Genomic DNA, 17,443 nt, shown 5'->3' on the forward strand with positions numbered 1-17,443 from the left:
ACATTGAACTTCTGCCAAATAAACTGGTGTTCCCCATAAAGTGCTCGGAGTGTCTAAGTCAATACTGTTTTGTTATACTGGACCTTTAAATAAAAGCATATGAAGTCAGCGTGGTTCATACTTTTGTTACTGCTGGATTTGACACAATCAATGTTGAAGTAAAACTTGACTTGTCCTTCAGGTACAAAGGAGTTTTAACATTGTCTTTAGCGCTTTACTAACAGACCTCTTTGGGCAGAAGCCCAACTAAATAAAAATAAGTAATGAGTTGCAGCAGATTCCGGTTGGTCCTCCTGTGAGTCATCACTCTGATGTGTCAGCAGTTCACTTATCAGTCTCCTTATATTCGGTGGCTAAATCTGATTTACATGAGTGTGAGACCAACCCTCCTGATTATTACAGAGTAGATCCTCTCAAAACCACAGACAAACGCATGAGCCAGCTCAATTAGTGCTTCTGAAACAGATTGAACCAAAATGACAAACTAAAAACAAAAAGATTCTTTATTAACAGTTTAGAAACACATCATTTGCATCATCCATCTCTGCCTTGTTTGTTTGATTTTAACTTTCCCCTTTAAATAATCCAGTGCCAATAACAAAGAAGCACACTACTGACCCACACAGGTCGGGAGAAGTGGAGCCAGCATGTGGGCAAGAAGCTGAGGCTGAGGGGAACGTCGAGGTCAAGAGCAGTGAGAGCACTTCCACCTCTTCTATAGTGTCAGCAGCTCATGACACTTTGAATACATGCAGTTTGTCTGCTGTCACTGAAACACATTCAAGCCCTTTTCAGAGGTTGGACGTGCATCAGTAGAAAAACAGAGTCATGATCAGAAGCCTAATGTTAAGCAGATATGTGGATTTAAATTTCATATGTTCTATATTTGGCAACTTTCGAGGCAATTATGATTCTATAGAGCCAATAGTTTGGGAAAAAACTGTTGGTTAATATGGACTTGGGGATGTGTAATGTTGGAGATTCATAATTAAATCCAATCAAATAAGCTTACTAAAATGTTTGAATGCAAGTGATGTATAGACACACCTTCAAGTTCTATTCTCAGCAAGGTAGCTTCCACATGTTTATGTATGATGCACATTTATACCAGCATCACTGGTCATAAATAAATCCTTATTCTGCTGCTTACTGACAAATGACAGTATGACTTTGGATATTATACCACGCAGTCCTATCAATCGTTATGATTCACCAGTGATGCTTTCCATTCCAACCAATCCACTGTACTTACAGATACCTTTTTTACATAAACTGTATGTGTTTGAGATTTGCTTCCACCTTTTGTCTGTTTTCTACAAATTTACAAAATACATTTTTGGGCTTGGAGGAAAAACAAAAAAAATCCATCAATCCACAGAGTTTCCTCTAGTGCACTCAATCCATGACGGGTCAGTGAAAGTAAAGAGCAGGTGTTAGGACAAACATTAATCTCACAACAACACAGCATGGTTGAGGATACAGTGCAGAGGACAAAGCAGGAAATGAGAAGTTCACGAATGACGAGTGTTATAGCACTCGATCTTGTCAAATTTTTATTTCTATATGGCCTGAAACAGCATTGAGGAAACCATCTGTTGGATGTGAGAGGGGCTTTTGTCCGGGCCGTGCATCTATCACAACACACACAGTGTGGGGCTCTATTTTTATTTGACTGGTTCCTCGGGTTGCAAGTGTCCATTGCTTACAGAATCCATGGAAGTGAGAGAGAAGGGCAAAAGGAGACAAATGGGAGAAGGATATGAGTGTGGACTCCGGTCTTCATCCATTCAGCTCCCAGCAGTTCAACAAATGGGGCAAAAAAAACAAGGAACTTGAACATTTATACACTGTCAATAAATATAGTGATTTCTTTTCCCCCAGTTCAAGCTGTTATAATTCATCGTCTATATGGTTTTCAGGTTTGTCCTTGTCCCTTGGTGCTGAAAATGAGGACAGAGAAGGAAAAAAATAAACACAGCATGTATGTGGCAATAAAGCAGCGATATTCATCAGTAGAAAAGAGCTCACAGCAGTCAGAAAGTTTCCTTTCCAGTCCACAACTACAAGGGTAGAGGAACTGATGCCCACATTTACAGATTTATGGAAAAAACTAAAAGCCTATTAGCTGACACTGAATCGATGCAACATTTGAAAAGCCTCAGTTTGGAGTCAGAGGGAAAAATGGCGACCTGTTTCGTCATCAGTAGGAGAATAATCAAACAGCAAAGCGGGAGCTGCCTGTCAAGTGTTTTTAGTCTCTAAAATCCATTTATAAAACAAGTTGTTATCGTGTGAAACAAATGCTCCTCTAGATGGGATGAGAATGTAATGCAACCTTTTAAGAAATGACCTCAGCATTATTATGCATGATTTATTGGTTTTGACAGAAATACACTTATCATGTATCATTCCAGCTTCGTGACATTGTGGTTTTTGTTATTATGGTCATTATGCAATAGTCGAATTTCACTCTGTTCTATAAATATCATGTTTTAACTGTTATAATCTAGAGCCTTGTTTGAGAAAAAACTGGACCTGGACTTGGTCATTCATTATAGCTGAAAGGAGTGAGAATGATTAATAAAGTGCCATAAAGTTCCATTCGTGTTGATAGTGTGTGGCAGTGACTTCATCCAGGTGACTTCTGAGCCTGAAGTTTAGGGCTGTTCTAGACCACATCTGTTTTTTTCCAGTTATTGTCGACACCCTAAAGTTCTCTGGCATTATCAGCAACAGGTATGGCAGACCGACCTGTGGTTGTTGTTTCTTCCGAGGGCTGTGATTGGCTGTCTGAGTCTGTGTGTACAGTGCTCTCGGTAGGCGGGGCATCGCCCGGCTGAGCCTCCTCTGGACTTTCTGCATGTCAACATAAAACAAAACATTGTTATTGTAGATTTATTCCAGCTCTGATTCTTTGCTCATGTTTACAGTGAAAGAACAACAGGCCTATGTTGTGCTGTTTGACCCACCTCTCTTCGAGTCTGTGCTCTCCTCTGTGGGAGGGATGACTTTCTCCTCAGCTGTGTTATTTGCCTTTTTGCCTTTGTCTGAGCTGGTGCTGTTCTTAGCTTTGGGTTTAGCCTTGGGTTTGGCAAACTTGGCCTTGTTGAGTAAGTAGTTGACCTCCCGATCCAGCAGTGCCAGCTTGGACTCGATGTCTTTGGACAGCAGGACCGGTCGCTCTTTTGGAGAGCGTTTCTCCTGCTGTGCCAAAGTCTGGTTCTTCCATGTCTGGAACAATTGACACATGAGGATCAGTTAACTCGATTCAAAGAGAAACACCCAGCCGTAAAATAAGTTAAAAGATGTCTTGAGTGGCTCTGGAAGGAGTTTTCTAGAGTCTGAGAAATGTATCCTGATAATGTCATGGTGGTGTCATCAGCGTTATCTGAGGCTTAAACTCTAAAGAGGAAAGTCTGGATTATGATCTGTGGATGCTGCGGCTTTAACCATTTTATTTGTAATCTCTCTAGCAGATCCCTAACCTTACTGAGGCATAGGGGTTAAGCCGTTGTCCGAATCATACCCTGCTAGAGCTGAGCTCCGCCTCCCTTTATGTCATATAACATTAATAATATTTTAATATCCCAGTAAACTAAATAGCATGTGGGTCTTGAATAATTCTCTAGACTACAACGTGATATGAGATGATTTCAACAGAGTAACCAAGTTTTATAGGTTATACTGGTATAAATTAGAAGACACTAAAATAATCAGGTGCGTCTCCAAGCAAGAGCTCCACCCTGCTAAAGAGTAAGAAGGAATACAAACTTTCAGGACACTGAATAAAAAGTTGACAGTCATGCAGTAGTACTGGAGGAGTGGTGTAAGGACAATCTGACAGCATTAATTCATTCATAACCTACCCCCGTTTCATTGATGAGGGTTTCTAACATATTCAGTTCAACTTCAGTGAAGATCTGGTCGTCCTCAGGAATCAGTCTGGCACTCCTTGAAAAGAGAAACAACAAAGACACTGTCTATGAAAAGCTGCTGAAATTCTAAACTTTATGCGAGCACGACTTGAATCCTCACAGCATTTCCTGGTCATCGTGCAGCTTTACTAGCATCACGATTCGATTACCATTCAGCAGTCAAGGACTCCATTCACAACAATGCATCACATCCACAATTTTCTATATTACTGCAAATGGCTAAAACTGACTGTTACTATGTTACTGTTAATTTATAAAATAATAATTTAAAAAAAACAGACTACAACAGTAATAAGTCTATGACAGTGGTCAGTGCTCTCCACACTGATTCGACATTCATTCAGTTTTGTGCCTTACGTTACATGTATCTCATAAAACCTAGAGTGACTCAAACCAACACAAAGTAAACGTCAGTCCTGTAATGGTCCTAAAAAAAACTTGTGATCGTTGCTGATGTTTATTGTTCAAGTGTAAAGTGAGCGCAGTTCAGAGGGGGAACAGACTCAGAAACAAGTAGACTGGACCTTAAATGAGCGTCGATCCTTATCCTGAAGTAGCATAATTATGCAGCAGCAAGACGTCGCTAAAACAATGAACGTAGCGGACAACATGAATCAATTATGTAAAGTCACTGCATTGATGCAGAGTCTTTCAAGTCTGCATCGCATCTAAGAATCAAGACATTTTCACACCTATTCCCAGTGAAACACCCATAAAACAGGAGTCTCGCCTCTTCGCCCTCCTTTTTAACCAGGTAAACAACAAATTTGTCTCAAGGCCAATAGGATACAATTATGCTTTAGCTCATTTAACGAGCCCCCCCCCCCCCCCCACCCCTATCAGCACTCACCTCAGGAAGAAGCTGGAGGTGTTGAGCATACCGTTCAGAGCAGCCAGGCGGTCCGGCCACTTGCGCCTCTCCTCCACCCTGAAAAACATGTCCTTGCACAAGCTCCTCAGCTGAGACAGCTTCTCCCTTAGCTGTTTGGTGGAGGCCGTGTAACCATCCTCATCCATCCACTCAGACACCTCCGTCAGCTTGGCAGAGATCTGCTCCTTCTCCTCCTCTGACACCACCAGCTGATAATCATCTTGGTACAGTTTGTCCTGGAGAAATTGTATTGTGAAGTAAAGTTTAAAGTATTGTGATTCTTTGGAAGAAGCACTGGTGACATGGCTATTTTTTGAGATGGGAGAGATACAATCCAAAATCAGTATCTGGTGCCCATTGGGGCTGGGTATCGCTACTGATATGCCAACTCGAAGGCGATTTATAAAAGTTCTCAAGTCAATATCGACTCCGTTAGGAGATTTCATTGTACAAATACAAATTTTGCTTGGATGTGAAAATCTAAACCTGTCAACTGTGCAATGAAACCTCTAACTTGGTGCATTATTTAGAAATTAAGGTAGGTCATAACACATTTTTTCGGATGATATATTATTATTAATATTGTGATCAATTATGTCATGAAATCATATAACAATATAATAATAGCACATTAATAATAAGCCTTTCAAAGAGCAATGAACTTTGAAAGCAAACAAGAGCCATCTGTCTGCAGAGTTAGTTTGTTATGAATATGGTTTAATTCAGAGTTAACGCATTTCCCATTAATAATCTAGACTTCGGTGGTTCACCATATTCTAATTTGTTGAGGTGCAATTTAGTGGGTGCCTGCTTGTGCTATGGTCGCTAACATTTTACCATGCAGACAGTCAGACCCCATGCAATGCAGTTCTTTCTCTCACGTGAGAACTTCTTTCACCCTTTTGTCTGTGGACGCTTCACCCTTCACTCAGAATCTGATCCATGTGAAAATTACCGTTGTGCCCATGCACATGCAAACCTGTTACCACCAAAAATGGACTTAATTCTGTGGGAATGGCCATCAAATTATCTACAGACAAAGTCACAGCAGCTGAAGAGGACAGAGGAAGGACTGATACTGACTCGTGTCCTTCGTCCTTCCTACTTGCTATTGAATTCATTTATCTATGATCTACAAAATAATACACTTTGGTAAAGGTTTTGCTCTTTTCATAAAGGGACGTATGATTAACTACAGCATTGTGTGGCCTTCTACATAACCATAATAATATTCTTATATAAAAGACAAATGGACTTCTGGTATTGTTAGATACTGAAATTCAGGCATTGAAATCAGGTGAGAGCATCTCTGATTGGGATGATGAGGGATAATGTGTTTGTAATCCACTCTAAGCTTCAAAGACCTTGCTTAAAAAACAAGGACAGATAAAAAGGTAAAACTCCCAGACAGTGTCTGATGCTAACCTGTGTCTCAAAGACAAAAGCTTCCAAACTGTTGAGTGTCTTCTCTCGTTCCTGTTTGGCCAAGTCTCTGTCTGTCAAATCTTGCAGCCTGAAAAGACAAAGATTTAATTCATCTGACAGAACTGAAAACCAAACACTAAAAAGCTGAGGAAGAAACACGAATCGCTCTTTTACTTCTTTTTAGAGGAATGGAGAATATCTGCAGTGGAATCGAAGATGTCCTTGATGATCAGTTCCACTGTGATCTCATCAGAGATCTTGTTCTTTTTCTGAGGTTTTGCCTTCTTCTCTTCCTCCTCCTCCTCCTCCTTCTTCTTCTTCTCGGCCTCAGCGTTTGCAGATTTCTCTCCGTCCTTTTCCTCCTTCAAGAGACAGTGATAAGTTTCCTTTTCAATGACGTTTGTTCAGGCCATTCTCTCTTCAAACATAGATTTTTACAAAATTCTGTACAAAGTTTCGAGCCAACCCACTCTACATGAGCTTTGCAAGTGAGAACATGGGACAAATCTTACTTTGGCATCATTCTTGCTGCCTTCCTCCTCTGTCTGTTCCTGGCTTTTCTCTTCAGGCTTTTCACCTTTTTCCGAATCATCCTGTTTCTCCTTGGCAGTCTCCTCCTTCTGGACCTCGTCCTTGTCGTCCTTGTCGTCCTTGTCGTCCTTGTCGTCCTTGTCGTCCTTGTCGTCCTTGTCGTCCTTGTCGTCCTTGTCGTCCTTGTCGTCCTTGTCGTCCTTGTCGTCCTTGTCGTCCTTTCCTGACTCTGGTGGTACTTCCTCCTCATCCTGGATATCACAAATCAGGGAACAGGGTTTGCATCTAGGGTAAGGCATGTGTGAGCACTACCACTTGACACTTGAGTGAACAATCATTTAAAGCAGTTCAGTCTAACAATTGTTACAGAAAAAAGAAATCCCCAAAATGTAGAAATCCTTCATTCATACAGGCCTTAGTGTAAAACCTATCATGTGTTGTATGAACACAGCTGCACTTACCAGGATAGGCTCAGTTACATTTGGGGCAGGTTCTGAGGATCCTCCTCCAAACAAGGTTGAAATTCTGTTACCCAGTTCTGAAAGAGAGTAATGTGATGGCTGTTACGTAATGATAAGTCCATATACATTCAAATGTAATTAGAATGTAATAACATGGATTTTAATGTTGCATAAATCATCAAGAACAAGATTCATGCGCACAGGTAATCTGATATGTCCCACATGAGCTGGCTGAATATGAAGTTGGTGGTGGCGAGTGGGTCTCGGAGCAGCCTGGGATTGATTTCAGGTTATTAAATTGAATCAAGGTAATGATAGCGTGTGTAACAGCACTGCGGCTACTCAGAGGATGCAGGTTATCAAACATGTTTCCCTGCTGCTGTGACTTAATGAACAGAGGGAGAAGGAATTTACTGTGGCAAAAAACAATGAAAGAAGCACACAAAATCATCTCGACTGACATTGCTGCCTTAACATCTCACTTCATACCACTTCATTTAAAAAAGGGCCCATATTTTACACTTTGCTGGGATTTAATTTGAGTTATAAGATGATATATCAGTGGTTTAGAGGCAAAAAACTGCTGCAATTTGTATTTCCATGTCCTCTTTTCTGCCTCTCAATGGAGCTGTAGACAGAACAGGCTGTTTTCAACTAAATCTTGAGCCCCTCCTTTGATTGGCTGACTTCGCTTTGAGTGACACGCGACCAGGCCAATCACCGATCTCATTCTGGTGCATTGCTGATCTCTCTGGTAAAAAAAGCTGAAAGTCAAGTTGTGTTTGCAGCTATAGAAGACCAGACACATATTTACAGTCGCTTACAACAGGTGTCTCACCTAAGACCAGTGTGTCTGATATGCAAGGCAGGCAGAGAAAAGTCCCAGGCCGCTCGGTCATCATTACCTTTCAGAGGAGGCAATGAAGCATGGCGGCAGTGAACACACCCAGAGGCAACAGCGATAATGTACGTCAAAAAATGTACACCGGTGACGGGAAGCGGGGGTGGTGGGTTCGGAGGCTGGACTGGTACCGGCTGGGTGGGGCTGAGAGAATACTAAAAGCCCAGAAAATGTATACAACACAATATGGGCTGTTTAAATGAACTACCCATTTAGCTTCTCCCCAAGCCTGTGATCAGGAACAAAAGTACCACACCGACAGATGGTGAATTTCACTGAGGTCCTCAAAATAAAAATAAACTCAAGTGTTGCTCTTCTTACACTGACTTAAGAGCAGATTTTTTACATTCAAAACCTACTAGTTAATGTTGATTCCTCTTCTTTTTCCTCCACAATTGTCTCAAAGACAGACTCCACCTGTGAAGGACAATTCACAAAAATGAAATATTCCCATATTGACGAGGATCATAGTATTTAAATCAGCTATTGATAGTGTTTACTAGTATTTCTCTGTGAAATGTAGAGACAATGCATGATGTGATTTGGCACAAATAAAATGAAATGTTCAATAAGGAGGCTATAATAACACAAAAGTGTAACTTGCCCGATCCAGCAGGAGCACTCCACTTTCATCCATGTTGAAATGGGCTTTGATGCCTTTTGATTCAGCGTCTGCGTGCTTCTGGAAGCTGCTGCCCACTCCAGACAGTTTGACAGTGGTCAGGTTCACAGAGCCAAACACACTGCAAGACATGAACAACATGGTGAGGGGAGAACAGCAGTTACATTCAACATATGTAAATCATGAGGGAACACGTGTTAAAACAAATTCACACAAACTAAATTTTGTTCTGTTCTTTTGTAGCTGTGGAATGTCAGGATCACAGCTGAACTGATTCAACCAATTTTAGAAGAGGATAAAAGTGCTAAAAGGGGGCAGCTATCCAACCTGAGGTCCTCCTGACTCAGGAAGCTGAGGTCTCCGTAGTTGATTTCGAAGGAGAAGTCATCGTTGTAGCGGTTGAATGTTATGACCTTGCGCTGGGGATAGGGTGCCATCCTCTGGAAGAGGATACGTTTGTTGTGTTTCGAGGTTTTGACCCCATCCTCCTCTGCCTCACGGGTGAACTCCACCTGATAGAATTATGCAACATGTTGTTAATGTTAACATGGCTTCATCGATTTAATTTTAGGTCAGGTAACTGACTGTGAGTTTAAGGGTAAATGGTTTGCATTTCTAATCTTCATGACCAGTCAAAGCACTTTACAATACAGTTTATTACTATTCATCATACTATGGGTCGAGGTCTTCTCAAAAACTCTGAACAGTGTACAAATGAGGAAAATTTAAAACACTACATACTGGAACACATCACATCTCCACAGCTGGGTGTTTTGGAAATAAAGATGGGTGCAAGTTTCCTCAATAATGATTAATACAGCTCATCTAAGGTAAAAAAAAAAAACAGCAAAGATGTACTTGAGTGCTGTCAGTGAACAACATGCACTTACCTGAATAGGGAAGACAGCGGCATCTCTGACCAGGAAAGGTTTGACCTTGAAGGCCTTGCTAAGGGCAGCAGCCTGGTACACAGCACCCATGGCTGCAGCCTCATCTGCATTGATGTTCTTCCCCAGCTCCTCCCTGTGAGGAAAAATATACACAATTACACAGGTACTATCAACACATCCAAACCTGCAGGAACACAACTCACTCGTCCTATATTAAGTAAAAGAGAATCATGTTAAATCAATCAATTTATTTTATGTTTGAAAGTGAAAATGAGAGCAGCATGACACTCACTTCCCCACAGCTTTGAGCAGCACTTCCTGAACTTTGGGGACGCGGGTGGCGCCACCGACTAAAATCACCTGCTCAATTTCATCCTGTTGGCACAAAAATAAGAATTCAGTTTTTCAGCAGTACAACAAACATCCATTCATTTACAGCAGTGCGAGTCATAATCAAAGGTAAGGAAACTAAAAAAACAGAAAAAAAACGTCCACTAAAGCTGCTTTCAAACATTCACCTCCCCTGGAGACTCTCTGCACTTTCTCCAGAGGAGGTGAATGTGTGAACGCAAATGTCTGAGTGAGAGCCTCTGGATTAGCTACAGACTTTCTCCACCTCCACCAAGTGTAAAGTCCGCAGAAATTCGGGGGAATCTGATGTGAGAATGATTCACCGTGTAGAAGACACCGACAAGGATGTCTAGGGTTTTTGGTGATGAGACAATTACGTGATCGTCACATCCACCACCTACCACCGTTAAACATTTCTTTTAAAAAATTGAAATAGCCTTTACTCAAATTAGTTTTACTTTTTGTTATCTGGATGTTCCTGCAACATTCATAGCACAACTAGCAATTTTGTTCCAATGCATCATGTAGAAACATGAACCCTCCAGAGCTCATACACTGACAATGGACTATTCAATGTAGAAGACATTTGGTTATTTCTTTAGATAAAATATATATAAAAAAACATATATAAATAAATGTAATTTGAAGATAATCAGAGCTGATAACTCTTAGATGAAAAAAGATATTTAGAATTTAAACATTTGTGCTTGGGATCTTTAATGTTTGGACAAAATTCTATTTGAAAGTGGAATAAGGGAACATCCACCATGTCACTACGTTTGTGATAGTATGATGTGCTTATTTTGCCCTAGACTTTTAAAATGAATGGTCATATCTTCCTTCAATAACAGGGTGGACTGGACAACGATAGCATATCATAAGTATACAGGACCCTGTGTTCTTTTGTTGATATGAGATTCTATTTCAATTTCGCCTCATCTAGTTCTTCTGTATCACACGTCTACAGCAACAAGCTGCTCAATATGCCCACGTGTCATTAAAGTTATGTTACGACCAAGCTGAACTTGATCAGACACAGATAACAGAGCAATTCAATGAGAAAACTGACCAGCTTCATTTCTGCAACAGCGAGGGCCTCCTCCACCGGGCGAGGCACCCTTTCAAAAAGATCAGCACACATTTCTTCAAACTCGGACCTGGTCACCTTCGATTTGAAGTCAATGTCATCCATCAAACCTTCCACCTGAAAAAAGGAAACTTTTCACTGCAGTGATACGGAGTTTGGATAGGAGTCTGGGATATTGCTAAATAAAAACAAGAAAATGTCACATTACTGGGACCTTAAAACTGTTATTCAGTTAATCAAGGTGCTGCAGATGGTTCTGACAGAAACGACTGTGAAATACACAACCAGCAGGATGAACCGATAGAGGGCTCCCACCAGTGTACTCACCTGAGCCATGAAGTCTATGTTTGCACTAAGCACGGTCTTGAGCCTCTGGGCCTCTTTGAGCAGTTTGGCCATGGCCCGATGGTTCTCCCTCACGTCTTTAGTGCTCTTCTTCTGCGCGTTGAACAGTTTGGCCAGGTGGTCCCGCAGTCGCAGGTCCATCTCAAAGCCCCCCAAACCACGGTCAAACCTAGAGGCAGAAGAAGGGAGGCACACCTCAGTCTACATGGACATCTATGAAGTTTCTGACAAGTGACAATTTTTTTTAATTATTATGTTTACCTTCAAAAGCAGGAAGCATTTACTTTTCCTTCTATTCAAAGACATTCTCCCATCTTTACCTCACTTTCTTTAATGTTTTTCTTTAATACTCAAAAAAAGGGTGCACTAATAGCTTTTGGACAGGCACAGAATTCTAAAAGCAAATGTCCGAGTGAGAGCCTCTGGAATTTCTAACTCCGGAGAAGCTGATGTGAGATCACAGCAGATCTTCCAAAGAATTCACTGAGAGCGAGTGGCGGTGACACACAATGGGTGCAAAAATGGGAAAAAAAGATAAGGTCTGATCATGGTCACAGGGTAACAAACACAACTGACCCATCTGTATTGTCGAAATGGCTTACAAATGGTGGGATCCGATCACAGTGGTCACTGGAGGCACATTCTAAATCAGAGCTGACCACTTGTGATTGAATTACTGTAACCATACAGGTGCGAGCGCACCCAAGACACATTTCCAATCACTCACCACATCTTTTTTATCCTCATATCACTAGTTTTCACTCATTTCAGAAGCTCTTTGAGACAACGCGCCTGACAACAGACCATTACACAGCCTCAACACTGTGCTGATACAAGCAATTTGAGATGCCACCTCAAGGATCAGTGGACTCACCCGACACCTCGGATCTGCAACTGGGGCTGGGTGCCAAACTCCTTGGTTTTGACGGTCTGATACGTGACAATGGTGGCAGTAGTGCTACCCGAGCCCATGTCATAAAACATAATATTCTGAAAAAGAACAAGATCGGAAAGTCAGTCAGTTATGTTTGTTTTTCTACAGTGAAAGACAGTGATAAACGTGAAACGTGGACAAAACTGATATTCATTCATTTGTTCAGGGACCGATGCTTTCTGTTGAGTATTAAGGGAACAATGTGGCTCAGGGCTTAGAGCGGTCGTCCTCTAAGCAGAAGGTCGGTAGTTGTATCGTGTGTCGGTTCCAGATCCTGCACCTTGGTTTGAACCTTTCTAAGCTTTTTGACACAAAAAACAGCACATCTAACTCAATTGTGAACATCACGCATCATATTCTACAAACTGGAAAGAGAGAGGTTTGTGTTACATGAAATAGTCCTCCACATCTTCTTATCATTAATAGATGGTCTGTGATGCGTTTTTTTTTTTTTAATAACAAATCACATATTTGTTATAACAGAATAAAAGCTCAGGCGTTATCAGTTCAATCTTTGCTACTGCTGTTTACATTTATTGTGCATTGTACATAATGATGCATCATCGATTACAATGGTTCTAATCAATATTGAGAAAAACTCTGGTTTTCTACCAAAGTTGCATGAATTCACAAGGAAACCGGCTCAAGATCCAGAGTTCATTCAGCGGAAAGGGTGTGGCTCACTGGTGAGTTTAATAGGGTTTTGAAACAATGGTGGCACAGCAGAATAAGATAGTGTTAACTGTTAGTTTGCGTCTGGACACACGTTTTTGTCAACTACAGGAGATAATAGTCACTTGCTATTTTTAGGAGAAATGCTAAATTTGCACCTTAGCTGTGTTGTCGATATCTTTCCTCCTGAAGACCCCGTAGTTCAAGGCCACGGCTGTGTTGTCATTGATGAGCTGAAGGACCTTTAGACCGCCCATCTGTGCGGCCTGCAAGACTGCCCTACGCTCTGCCTGGTTGAAAAAGGATGGGACGGTGATCACTACATCTTTGATTGGTTGTTCTGGGAGTTAGAGAGATTAGGAGGATAGAAAAAGAAGAGATGCAAATTAATATACTTTGCTCATATGTGCTGATGCATCTTCTTCCCTGAGCCAACTGACCTGCAAAGTCCTGAGCCAGTCCACGAGAGTAATTGAGCACCATCCCAAGGAGCTCCTCAGGATTGAACTGCATCTCTCTGGAAGAAAAAAAGACAGATGTGATGTGAATCTAGAACCATCTGTACTATATCTACTAAATCAGTCACATTATTGGAAAAGATTCTATTTGATCAGGAATTAAAAAATATTTTTTAACAAATATCCACACTGTAGGACAGACAACACAACCTGATACAGGATATCTACTAATTCAACAAACGTCTGTCTGGGAAGTGCAGTGCCTACTTTGGTGCAATTATAACATTCAATATGAATTAACTTTGAATAAACAGGGCAAAGCCCGCCGATCAAAGATATCTGGAAGGGTGTAATGTCGACACTGTCGGAATTACTTGAATCCATATTAACACCCAACCCGCGCCTCTCTCTTCTCAATGATGACGCCTCAATACTGCTCTCTTTGAATCAGTGTAGACTTGTTATGGCAGGCCTTCCAGCAGCCAACCAGACCACACTTAGAATGTTGATGATATAAAAAACAGGAACCATCACTCTGCAACAGTCAGAGCACTGGTTGAAGTTTCAGTGCCTTTATTTTGAAATGGTGTGAACTTGGGTCTGAAGATTCTGCTGATTGCTTAACAGACCTTGGAAATAGCCGACATGTTACATATGATAAAATTACACCAGTTCAGTAAATCATTTAAACATGTATAGTAGCCACACACCTGAACAGTTATGTTAATTCAGTTTCATTTTATGAAAAACACTGACTTTAAAATATCGCCTGCAGATGGAGCAGGTAGGATAAACACAAAGTTTCATAATTTCCCTCTGCACCATAGACTGTTTATAAAAGCTTTTCACACAATGTGCAGCATACAAAAAGAGTCACATTGGTCTGCTCAAGGAGGACACACTAATGACAAGGAATCATTACAAAAGGCAAAGCAAAAGGTTTAGAACAGACACTGAACTAGTTAGTGTACAGACTAAGTATGTGATCAACCACCACTGTGTAAACCACTTGCAAAATATTTAAGATTCTATATGAATGGACAAAAAAGTTAATGTTTGTGTTTACAACAAGTAAAAAAAAAAAAGACTCACTCTGAGTTTTTAAAGTAAGTTGTCCCTCTCACTGGGTCCACCTGCATATGGTGCTCAGGAAAACGTTTCTGGTAGAGCGCCACCTGGAGGTTGTCATGCTTTTTACCCAGTAGGCTTTGGAGGTGCCTATATACAGTTTTGGGGTTCTTCACAGACTGAAACATACAAAATACATGAGCATTAATGGCATACAAATAAATAATAAATACTCAATTAGGCTGATGCTGTATCACATGCAATTTAGTCAACTTGAGAAGAAGCCATACCATTCCCAGTGCATTGTCTCCAAACAGTCTCTCATTCTCTTTGAGACACACGGCAATAGGTGTTTTCCTCCGTGACTCCCTAAAAGAAAAAGACAAGACACACAGTGTTGAGCTTCATTTACTCTATTTAACATTTCCCTCAGTGACATTTCCTATGACATTAAGGCATAGAGTACACACTGTACTATGATGAAGACAAAGGCTTAGTTATACTCACTTGTTGAGAACTATCTCCATTGGCACCCCAGGTTTCACTATCGCCATTTTCGTCCACTCACTGCCCAGGTCAACTGACATGACAGCTAAAGTCACTGTAAAAACAAAGCACAGAAAGGCCACATGAAGCTCCTGCAGCAGAGGGGAATCACCTGAGTTGAAGTACTCACACAGATCAGGTATTTCCACACACTGAGCCATAATAGCACACATGTATTCATCGATATTCACACTGCACACCGCTGCAATTAGTGCGCCATGTTAGCACAAAGTTTGCATAGGTTGATGGATCATATTACCTGTGTGAGAAGGCAACATTGCCAGAACAAGGCAGAACAGAGCAACCGGTGCCAGCATCCTCTTCTCCTCCATGATGCGCTGCAAAGAGAAAGTGAAATGAATGAAAAACAATCCCAGGAACCAGGGCAGGTCATCTCTGACATTTCTTCTACGGTAAAATCAAGCAGTGTGTTCATAATCTCTCTGATTTATTGATGTTCAAGCTGCTTTGCAGAGGTGCTTTTCATCAAGAGACGGTTTCTGTTTCTGTGGGGGAAGGAGCGACATGCTCTCCCACCTGAGAAGACACACCTGCTCTATTTGCTTCTACGCTTATTCATGATTTCTTCACAGCTGTATAGTACTCCTGTCTCTGATGGCCGTCCCTGTTTCCTGATGGTTCTGCTTCACCTACGGCAGATCGCAGAGCCAGTGCTGGGTATGACCATGTGCCCAAGCATCTGACGCACCTGATGCGTACTAGACAGGTGAGCAGCCTTCAAACACGTGCCAGGCTTTAATGTTTGCTTTGAACACGCTGCAGTCAAAGGAAAGTGTATGCTTTTTAAACCCTGTGTGAATACAGACTGGAGCCACAGCTCAACATCCAGGGAGAGATCATACAAAGCCACATCCGTGTCTGAGCTTCGGGTTAGAATGAGGAAATGTGCAGCACAGACTCTTCCAGTGCCGGTGAGCCGGTGACGCATGACGGTAAAATGGATGCACGGTTCAAACCCTCACGGTTTAAAGCACACATGAGACCGTTAGCTTCTGTAAGTCACTCTGCTAAAGCGGCTGCTCACCGGAGGAGTTGCCGCTGTTTGCTACTAAGCTAAGTGAACGGATCCCAGTTACTGGTTTGAAAGAACCTCTGAGTTCCAGTGAAACATTTCCGTGTGAAACATCTCTGCAGCTGCTCCGGTACAAAGGCAGCACTTCACCGGCGGCAGCTGAGATAAGTTGACAGCTACTGTAAGCTAGCTCCATGTCAGACCACCATCAATAAGAGAGCATGAGACTGTGCCGGGGCAGGAACTCACCTCTCCTCGGGCGGGCTCAGACCGGAGTGTGGCGGGGCGACCAGCAGAAGGAGACCGCTCTCGGGTTCGGGTTCCTGGGCTTTATCTAGACTCGCAGCCTCTGTGTTGTCACGCTGTGGCCGTCTTTAGACACCTTATCACCGGCTCGCTCGCAGCAGTCGGGCCCGGAACGCGGCGTCACCTCATTGGATCCACTCGAGCCGCTGCCGGCAGAAGAAGTCCCACCAAGTTCACGAGAAGCAAACATACTGCATCCGGTTAGTGTTAAAGAATAAAACACACCGTCGACTAATTGGTGGCGCAAACAACTACATTTTAAATGGATACCATATTGAAAAATAAAAATAAAATTTGAATCTATAGCCATGTAATGTATTTGCAAGGCGCTGGTTACTATTGTTTATTATACTATTGTTTACTATTTTTACTATTATTATTTTTTTAAATCCATTTTTTACCGCTTTATTACATCCTGACAGAAAAAAAGAGTCAGTGAAGCTACCGTTGCCATTATAATTTACATACAATAACACATTTGAGGTTCTGGTAGAAAAAATGTCGGCACTTAAATGCATATACAGAAATCACTATTAAAGGCCGTGTTCTTGTCTTGAAGGGCAGCCCCCTGTATTTCCGGTGAGTAACTCTCGCTGACTTTGAGAAACCGCAACAGCAAACGATGACACCCCCTCCGGTCCAGGGCCCGCCCACCTCGCTCCACGCACTGCTCTGTGATTGGTCCACGTGAGGTGAGCGGCGTCAAGAACGCGTTTCTGGCCAGAAGCAATTGGTCCCCGTCCAAATAGTGGGCGTGATACAGATTGACGACAGTTCCAGGTAAAGTCTGAGCAGAGCACATGCCTGCTCAGAATGAATCAAGCTGAATGAGCTGTACCTGTCTAGTAGTGGAACAGTGGCTGGGATGGAAACCCAGTGTATGCAGCTTTAAGAGACTGACGTTGTGTCGCGTGTTACCCTGTGTGTGGATTTAACAGAGTAGGGTTCTCACCCCCAAGTGTGTGTGTGTGTATCTTGATAGAATAAGTAGTTAGTGAGCTGACTTT

The 17,443-nt window shown here is 41.9% G+C and overlaps 1 protein-coding gene across 1 annotated transcript; it reads right to left on the reverse strand.

Moving 5' to 3' along the window:
* Positions 1 to 485: 485 nt before the first annotated feature.
* Positions 486 to 16,559, reverse strand: hyou1 (hypoxia up-regulated 1). Its single transcript, XM_061086348.1, has 24 exons — positions 16,380 to 16,559; positions 15,357 to 15,435; positions 15,059 to 15,152; positions 14,842 to 14,920; positions 14,576 to 14,730; positions 13,466 to 13,542; positions 13,184 to 13,365; positions 12,294 to 12,409; positions 11,402 to 11,588; positions 11,057 to 11,191; positions 9,929 to 10,011; positions 9,637 to 9,769; positions 9,074 to 9,258; positions 8,729 to 8,867; positions 8,484 to 8,541; positions 7,224 to 7,300; positions 6,744 to 7,013; positions 6,406 to 6,593; positions 6,232 to 6,319; positions 4,786 to 5,042; positions 3,867 to 3,951; positions 2,970 to 3,231; positions 2,752 to 2,856; positions 486 to 1,940 (listed from the first exon to the last, which is right to left on the reverse strand). Exons 2-24 carry the CDS (start codon positions 15,427 to 15,429, stop codon positions 1,891 to 1,893), a joined length of 3,078 nt encoding a protein of 1,025 aa, XP_060942331.1. The 5' UTR covers positions 15,430 to 15,435; positions 16,380 to 16,559; the 3' UTR covers positions 486 to 1,890.
* Between the last annotated feature and the right edge of the window lie 884 nt (positions 16,560 to 17,443).

This window comes from Limanda limanda, chromosome 14 (assembly GCF_963576545.1).
Source record: "Limanda limanda chromosome 14, fLimLim1.1, whole genome shotgun sequence".
In the NCBI taxonomy this organism is placed as follows: Eukaryota; Metazoa; Chordata; class Actinopteri; order Pleuronectiformes; family Pleuronectidae; genus Limanda; species Limanda limanda.

What these genes read in the sequence shown, in the direction of transcription:
- hyou1 (XM_061086348.1), bottom strand. Translation starts at nt 15,429, where the DNA reads ATGGAGGAGAAGAGGATGCTGGCACCGGTTGCTCTGTTCTGCCTTGTT. An exon ending in ACTGGCTCAGGACTTTGCAG is followed by an intron (nt 13,366 to 13,465) that starts GTCAGTTGGCTC and finishes TCTAACTCCCAG; the next exon opens with AACAACCAATCAAAGATGTA. An exon ending in GCAGCAAGAATGATGCCAAA is followed by an intron (nt 6,594 to 6,743) that starts GTAAGATTTGTC and finishes TGTCTCTTGAAG; the next exon opens with GAGGAAAAGGACGGAGAGAA.